Consider the following 12,017-nt stretch of genomic DNA (forward strand, 5'->3'; position numbering starts at 1 on the left):
ATCCATATAAATTTATTTCATAAAATTCTGATATCTCTAGGTCAATATATAAGCCCTACGTGTTTTTTTTCCTTTTTTTTAAAATATTTTTAATTTTGGGTCGAATCCAGGATTCATTCCTAAATTTGGGGACGAATCCAGGATTCGGATTCGTCCCCAAATTTAGGGACGAATCTGTTATTCGTCCCTAAATTTGGGACGAATCTGTTATTCGTCCCAAATTTGGGGATGAATTTAGTAACGAAATATTTTTCTGTTGCTAACTTGAAACGAAATATTTTTGTTGCAAATTTCGTTAGAAATTTGGGTCGATATTTATTTTTTTCGCTAAATTTATCCCAATTTTGGGACGAATTTTTTTTGTTCCAAAATTTTGTCCTTAAATTAGTGTTCTTTTGTAGTGTTAGGTCACTAACATTTTATTAGTTGATTTCATTGTGATAAGTATCATTGAAAAATTCTTCCGGATGTCTAAGAATTCATCTTATTTAAAACAATCATTTATCAGAATCAGCACACCTTTTATTTTATATATATATATATATATATATATATATATATATATATATATATATATAGATAAAATCATCATCGGCTCCTGCTCATTTTTAACAAGTGGACACTATATTTTAGTACGAATAGAGTAGGAGAGGGTGTACAGGGGTGTTGGAATCCTTCATTATTAGGATATCATGGTCCGTTTGGGCATTTGGCACTTGCACCGTCCAGTTGACAGTTGAGAGTGGCAGAGCATCCAAATTTAGAAAATCACAAGCCTTTTTAGTGTTTATCAACAATAAAAAGGCTTGACAATATGGGCGTGCTCTACCCATCCGTTATTCTTGTCATTATTTAAGCTTAATTTCGTCCATTGACAATCATATAACCTTTCTCCTCCTAGTAATAGATCTCCACGGTTAAATAAATGTCCTTTGGGACGGTACAGATATAGAATATTATCAGGTAAAATATTGATATTAAAATTTGGCATGTCAGGATATCTTATCTGATACCATGACCACCGGCCGTTATTAATTTTTCATGATTTATTTTCCTCATGTTAATTTAGGGACGAATTGATAGAGCCACTAAGAGCGAGCAAATCATCTTTTTTTTTGCTACATATTAAAAATGTGAAGGCCCCCGGGAGCTATGGTGCAACGGTAAGATATCTAGGTTGTCATTCAAGTACTCATCTCTAACTATGATAAATTTATAGAAATTTTTTCTCCAAATGAGATGCTTAACTAAAAGATGTTGGACTCTTTGGCTGTCCAGTGCTTCTTGATTTACTTTGATAGCCGATGAAAAAAATTCCATAAGACTGGGTCAGTCATTCCAGATCTAATCAATGAAGCTAATTATATTTATCATTTTTTTATATTAAAAACGTGAAGTTTTCACAGGACGATATGATAGTTAAGACATAAAATATTATCATATTAGGTCTTGAAATTAAATTTTGATATATCTGAGTATATCTTTCTTCGTATATTAGTCATTGTACTAATAATTAATAATCATTCATGTTTTTTTTTTTCGTATTAATTTAAAGAGGTATGAATAAGTACATTGACGATGAATACTAATGGTTAATAATGATATGTGTGATTTAACTCGTGGGTGTTGACTGGACGAATTGACATAGGAACACTTGAACTGAGCGCTTTTGCTATATATTAAAAAAGTGAAATATATTCTTTCCCCGTTAATATGTTTACCCAGAAAAATACTCCCTCGGAGTCCAATAATAACTACGGCGTGTCTGGTTAGATTGATTGTTACTGTATTTAAAACGCCCATAGCGTTGCGTTGTATGCCCTTGAAAAATATAAGGGCTTACGCCGCTTAGCGTCGTCTCTTCTTCCTCTCGCCCCTCTCTTCGCATCGCCGAGCGAAGAGGGTTTCGACAAGGGCATCTTTATTAATCTCCCTCCTCTTTTTTGCTACCCTTGCGGCGCCGACCGGGTTTAAGTTTGGCACCGTCTCGGAGAGAGAAAAGAATTTAAGAGAAGGGATCAAGCGAGGTATGCAGTCAGATCCGACGGTCATCAGCTTGAGGCCTGGAGGCGGAGGAAACCGTGGCAGCAGAGTTGTAGCCCCTCGGTTTGAATCCTCGATTTCTGGTGGCAGCGCCTCGCTCAGCCCCTTCGATCTGCCTGTCCTCCGCCCACATGGTGGCGTCGTCGCGGCTATCCCGGTCAAGGTTGGTGGAAAGCTCTTTTAGCAATTCATTCTGTATTTTGATTGATACAGCTGGTGTATTTGATTTATTTTTATCCGATTTCCAGTTCTGAAGCTGAATTGTTTCGAAGATTCATCAGTTTTACATCTGGTTTTCGTTGATCTACTATATTTTACTCCATCTGCATGAAAATCGATTATTTTGGTGAAATATAACGCTTCTTAGTCCCAGAGTCGAGTAATCTAGTTAATTTGACACCGGAAAAGTAGTTGGAAGGCACTACGATTTTGTTTGGAGTGTATTGTTTTTCGAGTTTGAATGAATTTATCTATTTGTTTCACTAAATTATTATCATTTGTTTAAGAGATTAGATTTTTTTTTTGTTTTTTTTGGCTATTCCTGATATAGCTTGCCAGCAATTTTCCTGCAGTAAAACAATTGACTATCTTCTGACTATATATTTCTCCTTGACATTCTTGAGTGGAGCTTGCAATAACTTTGATATACATTATTACACAGTTTTAGTCCTACAAATTTAAATGTATTCCAGCTAACTCGTTCTGGTATCTTCTTTTTAACTAAACCTTTAACTATCTTTACTAATTAGTCCTATGGTGAATTTCTTGAGTTCTGGTAATTGACGATTCACTTTCCAATTTCTTGTGCTATTCATTTGACTAAAACATGTTGTTGTGGTTCTGTTATCTAAACAAATGAAATTCTGAAGCGTTTCTTTCTGGTGATGCTAGTTTCATTCTGGATAAACATTGGGCCAGTAAACAGCTAATATAATTTAATGTCTATTTTGTTAGACTGGAGACCCCTGGCTTGAGAGTCATGAACACATCCGCTACACAAAGCAACAACTTATGCAACTTCGTCAGGTACTTCTGTATTTTCATTTCTGAACCGTTTCTTCCATTTCCTAATAATATCTCTTTATTAATTTGTTGGAACCTTTTTGGCATCTTCTTGGCATGCCTATCAATGATGGTTTGAGCTAAATTTGGGATACATACACAAGTTTCCTCATCAAATTACTGTCAATCCATCTTATTCATTTTGCTTATTATGGATGCTGTAGTTTATCTTTGTCAGTCTTCTATAAGGCCGACAACTGATTTATTGTTTAAGAAAGTCACTTTCAGAATTTGAATCACCACCGTACTGTAATTCATAATTGCAGGTTTTCAGGTTTGCACCTTTAATGAATCACCCTACAAAGAGGCTACTTTTTTCTGTTTCAGTTTTGAAATATTTGCTTAAGGATTAAGCTAGGAGGTTTTAGATCAATTCTCTAATAAACTAAATCAAAGATTTCTAGTATTGGTGATTGGTCTTGTTTAGGGTAAACTTTGCAAGTAAATCCTCTTGTGTCTTAATATCTTATTTTTGGCTTTGCAGTTTGCTCAGGCATTCGAAGACATCTTGAAAATCAAACAGGAGGTTGATGCTGAACTGTTTCCTGAAGATCAAACTTGGGGCCATAATGATGCCAATGTATATATTCTTCTACTACTAGTTTTGATTGCCGAAGCTACTTTTTTTTCTCAAATGCCAAAGCTATATTTTGTTAATAATCATATGTATTTACTATATACAATATACAAATCATTACAGCATAGTTATTCAACAAAAGTTTATCTAGGATTTGTTAGTGTAGCTGTCAAAAAAATGAGAGAAACAAGTTAAGATGATATGATTTTTGATGTTCAGAAACAACTAATTGATTCTTTAATTTTAGGAAGAAATGAGTAGGAGAGTTTGAACAAAAGCATAGTTGACACATTTAGAATCACTTAAGAGGATTGAAATATAACTAGTGATATAACATTACATAAGATTCTGATAGAAGGTAAACGATTCATGTAATTGACCCTAAATACTTGAAAACAAATTAATAATTACAACATAAATAAAAAAAAGGCAGCCCGGCGCACGAATCTCCCGCCATGCGGGGTCCCGGGGAAGGATCCATTGTACATAGCCTTACCCTGCTTTTTGCAAGAGGCTGTTTCCAGGATTCGAATTCGTGACCTTTTGGTCACATGACAATAACTTTACCATTGCACCAAGGCTCCCCTTCAATTACAACATAAATGCATTTGGTTATTGCTATATAAATTAGTTTGAATATTAACTAATACATTATACAATCTAATAACTATATATTAGACAATTTAGTATTTGTCAAATTATACCTGACATAACACTACTTAAAACCTAGCATTAAAATGCAATATATAAATATTTAATAATATTTAAACAATAATCCCAATCCATAAAATCCAACATAGTCTATTAGACATAAAATCAAACAATTTAATGAAAATAAACATATAATCTATCATGTTTTGTAAGCTTCCCAACTCTTACTATTGAACTTGCAATTTGATAAAAGTGAAATGGTTCATTTTTTTTGCTTATCTGCAATTGGAAACCTTACTAATACCTGTTAAACCTTGTCACAATCCATAATTACTTGATCATGGTTGAGCCATTAAGTGTCCTCTGTGCAGTTGTGCTGAAATATTTCATTTGAGAAGCTTCTGTCTTGCAAAAGTCTAATTACTAGCAAAAATACTACTGTATGAGATATTCATCAGTTATTAAAATTTCTAACTTGTTCATTGTCTAGAATTTTTATTAAGTTTTTGTCTTTATTGTAATTGTCCTTTTCAATGATCCGTAAATCTCATAGCGCCTGCATGTGCTCTCCAGTTGGCAAGCCAAACACAGAATCGTTATTTTGAGCAAGATAGTCGTGATTGGCGTGGCCGATCAGTGCAATCTTCTGCAGCTGCTGATGAGAGAACTTGGAGCACAATCAGGGATAATAAAGAGTCAAATATCTCGAGTTCTGGTTACCAAGACATAAGACAATTACAGTTTAGTTCAAACACTCAAGGATCTCAGGTAGTGATATTAGTGAATTTAAGAACTTCTTTGATATACTTGAGTAATATGGTTTACCTACATCCATTTATTGTCAAATTATCTTTTCTAAATTTGTCTGTCTTTGATTTTGGCGCAACGGTGAAGTTGTTGCTTTGTGACCAAAAGGTTACGGGTTCAAATCCTGGAAACAGCCTCTTGCAAAAAACAGGGTAAGGTTGTGTGATCCTTTCTCGGGACCTCGCATAGCGGGAGCTTCGTGCACCGGGCTGCCTTTTTTTTTTTTTGTCTGTCTTTGATTTTGGTCTTTTTATTCATCATGTTTCTGATGATTTATTCTTTTGTGATTAATATCCATAATCAATTTTTCAAAATAAACTTGCTTGCTTAAAGTTAATTTGAAAAAGACATTCTAATTTTGGTTTTGAAAGGATTTTTGACATGTAACTATATGCTCTACTACTATGCAAAATGGAAGCTTTATTCTTGTTGATTTGTTTAATTCAATTCCTATTTTGAAAGACTGCATTTATGTTGCTTGGTGGTAGATCTACTGAGTTGTCAATCCTTTTTGAAGGCCTATCTTTGGGTTTCTTTTGCAAATGGAATCTCTTAGAGCTGTACAAATGGAAAAGTCTTGCTTTGTTACTAAGCATGCAGGTTATCCAAGACTTTTAGGTTGATGTTTGCTATTTTATCGTTTGTTTTTTCTCCTACACTGTGTTCACCCCCATCATCTGTTTCTTAACTTTTGAAGCTTATATCTAAATTAATTAAATCCATTATTTAGCATCATAGAGATGTATCATTCTAAGTAATGTCTTTTTTTGCGCATTTTTGCTGTTGAATGCTTGTCTTTATTATCCTATTTCTGCATTGCTAATGCCTTGTAGTTATATTTTAGTGCTAACTGTTTTTTGTATGATCCTACTTGTCTCATGTTCATGGGGCTGTTAATTGATTGCGTATGTATGCATGTACTTATGTCAGTCAACCTAGTCCTGTCATCTTTAGGTTCTTACTTTGTGTCTTTAGCTTTCAGTTCAATCATGAACTGATTTGTAACATAGAGACATGCCAAAGGATCTACTTTCTTCCATCTCATATCAGATTGTTATGTTCATTGTTTTGAATCTTTATTCATATAATTTTGCATCATAATCTCAAATGGAAAGTTATATGAACTTTCTGTAACGAAGCATTTTTCTTATACTTGTTATACAATCCTCTGAGCATGAATCTGCTGTTGCACTTGCTACTCTAATGTCTTTGCACCTACATCTAGATGCTCCAAGTTGTTTTATACTACCTCAGTTAGATTGATGTGACATTTTTAGTCATCTTGTAGGCAGTGATTGACTTATTCTGTGTGAATTTTTTTATAGCTGTTGCTGGAGTTTTAGTATTTGTCTATCTCCTTGCCTGTTGGATCCCATTGCCTGTCTGGTTTTTATAGATGTAGTATTAATACTCTTAAATCACAACATTGTAGGGTAGACCTACTCTTGCCCTAATCAAGGCTGAAGTGCCCTGGTCTGCGCGAAGAGGAAATCTCTCTGAAAAAGAGCGTGTGCTGAAAACAGTTAAAGGGTAATTAGTACAAATTTTGATTTAGTCTTGTAGATGGGTTGATGATTTGATTATTATTTGTTTAGCTCTTAAGGTGCATTAGTATGTGCCACAATGAAGCTGTGTATTCAACGATTAATCTGCTTTGACTTTATGTCACACCCACCTAAGCTAAGCCTGCTAAGGCACAAGCTTCACTTGCCATGTCTGGTTCATAATAATGCCAAGGTAAAGCATGATAAACTAAACACATGCTTTTAGGCAACCACGATTACCAACTTGCACTTGGAGGCCAAAGAACTCTTAAAAGTAGGCACGAATTCAGAGTGGGTAATGTAAAAAGATTTGTATGAATTATTATTTTGAATTAAGAACTCGAATAAATGATACAATTAATAGTCTTATTGAAGCATTAACATTTTACTTAAGTGCATTTAACATAAAAGGCAATATTTACATTTATTTATAATCTTTTCTTAATAATCACACGTATATGTATATCCACATTTTAATATTTCACTTTTTTTAATAACAAATGAATCCACTAAGAGGTGATTCCAGAGGGGAGCTAAGTTACATTAGTTAAAGCCCTCATTGGTAATACGTATCAACCTAGCGTATCACCTAATGTTGATTGCACCGACATTGTTTGTGGGTGTTCAGAAGTCCTATATCACATGACTAACCTTAAAATATTCACATTTTTTAGTATTTCTTAAGGGGTTTCACAATGGTTATTTCACTTTGAATTATATAATTATGTAACAATTTCACATTTAAGGTATGATTAGATTGAGGGACAACAATTTCAAATGTTGTGCTAAGCTTGTTGTGCATTGTTAAACTACTTCTAGATGTAAGAAGTTATAACATTTGAAAAAACATACAGACATTGGAATAGAAGTCAATTACAAGCATGGAAGGGCGAAATAGTTTAAACGACAAGTAGCAGCGAATGAGTAATGTGATAATTTTAGAACTCCTTCAAGTGTGATTCCACATGATAGCCTACAATGATAGCACAATACACATGAAAGGGAAAATAAATTAACAATTAACATTACCAATGTATACACCCACAAATAATTTAGTTTCACCCTATTTCCATAATTAATCATAAATTTTATCCTTTTTTTTTTATAATACTCATAGCAGTATTTTAAACAATATTAATTCATTCAGAATTTGTTTTTCATGCACCAAGGTCATGTATCAAGAGATCAAGAAAGGAAAATTGCCCACATCAAACGAGTTCACATCAACAACAATTGGCCCAAATCTTCTCAGCTCCACTGAAAGACTAACTCTATAAGATATGAATAAACACCCTCTTTAGTTGACACACCATGCCAGCAGTTAAGATTCACAATAAAGGAATTTGCCTTCCAACCAACATCAAAAAACCATACCAATCAATTTCCAAATTTTACAAATAAAAAATAAATTGCCTTGTAAGAAAGAGCTATTACACAACAAATATTAAAGGATCACAATATCCCTCCATATCCATGGGGCTGGCATAGGGGGCCACTAAGGTAGTGGATCTACCTTTGTTTTTTAAAGGACCACAATAACCTAAAACCCCAATTAAAGAAATTAATGCAAACTCAATTAACAACACTAAAAGAACAATCAAGTTGCAATAACAAATAGGTCTATTTCACAACATAACATCACACGTTCGGCGAAGAATTACCCTAACCCATATCTAGGAATTCAAAATCCAAAGCAGAATTAGGAAAAGAAACTCATCTAGCAATTTCCATGATCCGTCAAGCTAAATCAAGAATTTCTGGCCATTTTGAACCAAAAGCAACTCCAATACGAAGATTACAACAATAACTCAATAAGGAAAGTTTACTATAATTGAAGAAAAAGAAATTATAAAGATCACTTTGATTAAAAGAGGAAATGTAGAGATTGATTCAAATGAGAGACTCATGGAGGGAACGATTGGCACCATCTATGAATGGGGAGAAAGTGCTGTTGCAGGAGAAGAGAATTTGTCAGAGGAAGACGGAAGAAGATTGGTTGCCCATCGTTCGTTGGGAAAGATGGACGCGCAACATCCATGAGGATACTACCCCATAGAAGAGGCGTCATGAGTGGAAGAAAGGAAAGTTGAAGTTGCAGGTTGCTAGGGAAGGGAGATCAATGATTGTCGCTTGTCGAAGAGGGCAGTCGCACGGCCTATTGTGTGATCAACTGGCATGAGCTTGCTGTTGTGGCTTATGAGAACTCGAGAAGCAACAAATGAAGGGAGAGGAGTTTGGGGTTTCAACTTCCAAGGGAAGGATAGGTGCTTTAAATAAACCTAAGAAACTCAACTCACTTAGAATTATGGACAAATTTGACAAAAGACAAATTTGATTCATCCTAAACTGATCAACAGAAGTCCGAATCATGCTCAATTTGAATCTACTTAACCCTGATCACAACTCCCACCTGATAGACCTAACCAAACAATAATTATGCCTAAATGGCCCAAATAGCTCCACATTAGACTAAATTTGGGTCCAGCTAACCTGACTCATAATCATTTCTAATCACAGTTAATCTGCCCCAAACAGATTAAGGGGGCGTTTGGTTAAATGATGGGAATGACTATGGGTATGGGTTTGATAGTAGGGTGGAATGGGAATAGGAATGGAAATGAAACCCATCAAGTTATATGGGTTTGGTTGATTCCCATAAATCTAGTAATCATTCCCAAAATGTCATTCCCAAATCCACAATCCAAACACTATCTTTTACTATCATTCTATTCCCTCATTCCTAAACCCATCAACCAAACACCCCCTAATTCACCCCTGAACAACCACCATTAAACTGTAATTACTGACAACTGCTATTAATTCCAGATTTTTTACGTATCTGGATTGAAACATTTAAGTTTCTGATTTTACACTGAATATTCTTGTGCTGTTCTATGATATTCATCTGCTAACTCGTGTCTGGTAAAGTTTTTATTATGTGGTAGTTGGTTGATTGCAGTATATTGAACAAGCTGACACCAGAAAAATTTGATCTGCTGAAGGGGCAGTTAATCGATGCTGGAATCACAACTGCTGATATTCTAAAGGTTTTGAAGTTACCTGATTTAAAGTTGTGATAGTGTTTTTTTGTTTTGGATTTTCTGTAAAGTTCATCTTTTATTTCTCAAGAATGTGGACTAAACAACTTTGGTGCAGGATGTCATAACTCTCATATTTGAAAAAGCTGTTTTTGAGCCAACATTTTGCCCCATGTATGCTCGTCTGTGTGCTGATCTCAATGAAAAACTTCCTCCATTCCCTCCTGAAGAAGAGGGAGGGAAAGAGATCACTTTCAAGCGAATACTCTTGAATAACTGTCAGGAGGCATTTGAAGGTGCTGACAGCCTGAGAGCAGAAGTGCAAAAGCTGAATGACCCTGACCAAGAAATGGAGCGCAGAGACAAAGAGAGAATGGTGAAACTCCGTACTCTTGGTAACATTCGCCTCATTGGTGAACTTTTGAAAGAGAAGATGGTACCAGAAAAAATAGTTCATCATATTGCTCAGGTAGTGCTTGTTTATTTTTTTAATGTACATGACTTTATATACCCAGATCATTGCTAATAGTTGTTTTGAGCAGAAGCTGTTGGGACATGATGGAAGAACATGCCCTGCTGAAGAGAATGTTGAGGCAATCTGCCAGTTATTCAATACAATAGGGAAGCAGTTGGATGAGAGTCCCAAATCCCGTCGTTTTAATGATGCCTATTTCAATCATCTGAAGGAGTTAACTAGAAATCCCCAACTTGCCCCACGGCTAAGATTTATGGTTCGTGGTGTGCTTGACCTACGTGCAAACAATTGGGTCCCTCGACGAGAAGAGGTAAAAAACTACTTTGGTTTTTGCTGTTTTATTCTAATGGAGAATTTTTTATGGTCAACTAATCTAGCAACTATATATTTTTTTCTTAAGGTTAAATCTTTCTTGTCTTGTAGGTCAAGGCAAAGACTATAAGTGAAATTCATTCTGAGGCTGAAAAGAACCTTGGACTGCGTCCTGGTGCGACTGCTAGTATGAGAAATAATCGTGATGCTGGTCCTTTAGGGCCTCCAAGTCCTGGATTTCCTATGAATAGACCTGGAACTGGTGGTATGATGCCTGGGATGCCTGGGACAAGAAAAATGCCTGGAATGCCTGGGTTAGATGGGGACTTGTGGGAAGTTCCACGGAGTAAATCTATGTCAAGGGGTGATGCTAATCGAATCAATAGCACTTCAGTTGCCAAGTCTACATCTCTCAATTCTAGGCTCTTACCTCAAGGTAGTGGTAGCTCAATTGTTGGCAAGACCAGTGCATTGTTTCAGGGCAATGGACCACCAACTCGTCCTTCAACCTCTACTCTACCAGGTGCAGTAGATTCCATGCCTCAAATGTTGAGGTCTGTCAACCAAGTGGAACCACCTGTCATCGCTGATAAGTCACTGACTGTACTTAAATTCAATCCTGATGAGCTACAGAAGAAGACAGTTGCTCTTCTTGATGAGTATTTCCACATCCGAATTCTGGATGAAGCACTTCAATGCATAGAGGAGCTAGAGAACTCTGAATACCACCCCAAGGTAGTGAAGGAAGCTATCAATATGGCTCTGGACAAAGGCCTTTCTTTCCTAGATCCTCTTTTGAAATTTTTGGAGTATTTGTTGGCTAAGGTCTTTACTCCAAGAGATCTGGGGGAAGGCTGCTTACTCTATGGGGCAATGCTGGATGACATTGCTATTGACTTACCAAAAGCACCTACCTATTTTGGCGAGGTTATGGGTAGACTCATTCTGATTGGCGGTGCTGATTTTAAGGTATTGGAGGAAGTTATGAAAAATGTGAAAGATGCTGATTTCCAATCTACAATTTTGACCGCTGCTATGAGGATAATTAAAGCAAGTCCTAATGGCCAAGCTGTGCTGGATGCACAAGCAGTACTAGTAATGGCTTGTGAGCAACTGGTTCAATGAGTTTAGTATTATGGTAAAATTATTTAGTCTATGTTTTGTAATAGAGTAGTTGTGGGTATTTCTCCATTTATCCTTGCCGTGTTTTATGGATTTGTATTTGATGAGTCACATGTAGAACAATCATCTTAAAGTAAATTTGTATGCAACAATTAGTTTATTCATACTGTTGAGAGATTATATGATGTGTTCTTTGGTTATTGATTTAGACAGAATAATGTAGTTCCTGTTGAAGATCAATATTTTTTTTAATCTGTTGTTAATCTATGATCGATCTTATGGGATAAGATTTGATTGTTAATTTGTTTCTATGTGTTTTTTTTTTTCATTTGATGCTGATTTGTAATATTTCAAATCTGTTAGGGTGCGTTTGGTTCGGGGTTATT

General features: G+C 35.5%; 1 protein-coding gene across 1 annotated transcript; it reads left to right on the top strand.

The window, feature by feature from the left end:
- Positions 1-1,811: 1,811 nt before the first annotated feature.
- Positions 1,812-11,811, top strand: LOC121980498 (eukaryotic translation initiation factor-like). The gene is made up of 9 exons (XM_042532567.1): positions 1,812-2,206; positions 2,998-3,069; positions 3,590-3,685; positions 4,907-5,101; positions 6,573-6,670; positions 9,644-9,731; positions 9,841-10,191; positions 10,265-10,507; positions 10,621-11,811. Exons 1-9 carry the CDS (start codon positions 2,030-2,032, stop codon positions 11,632-11,634), a joined length of 2,334 nt encoding a protein of 777 aa, XP_042388501.1. The 5' UTR covers positions 1,812-2,029; the 3' UTR covers positions 11,635-11,811.
- The last annotated feature ends 206 nt before the right edge of the window (positions 11,812-12,017 follow it).

The sequence above is a fragment of the Zingiber officinale genome, chromosome 5A (genome assembly GCF_018446385.1).
Source record: "Zingiber officinale cultivar Zhangliang chromosome 5A, Zo_v1.1, whole genome shotgun sequence".
Classification (NCBI taxonomy): Eukaryota; Viridiplantae; Streptophyta; class Magnoliopsida; order Zingiberales; family Zingiberaceae; genus Zingiber; species Zingiber officinale.

Bases quoted from the DNA above. Each gene is read 5' to 3' on its own strand.
- LOC121980498 (XM_042532567.1), top strand. From the start codon at position 2,030: ATGCAGTCAGATCCGACGGTCATCAGCTTGAGGCCTGGAGGCGGAGGA. The intron at 3,070-3,589 runs GTACTTCTGTAT...TTGGCTTTGCAG, and splicing joins AACTTATGCAACTTCGTCAG to TTTGCTCAGGCATTCGAAGA. The intron at 10,192-10,264 runs GTAGTGCTTGTT...TGTTTTGAGCAG, and splicing joins TAGTTCATCATATTGCTCAG to AAGCTGTTGGGACATGATGG.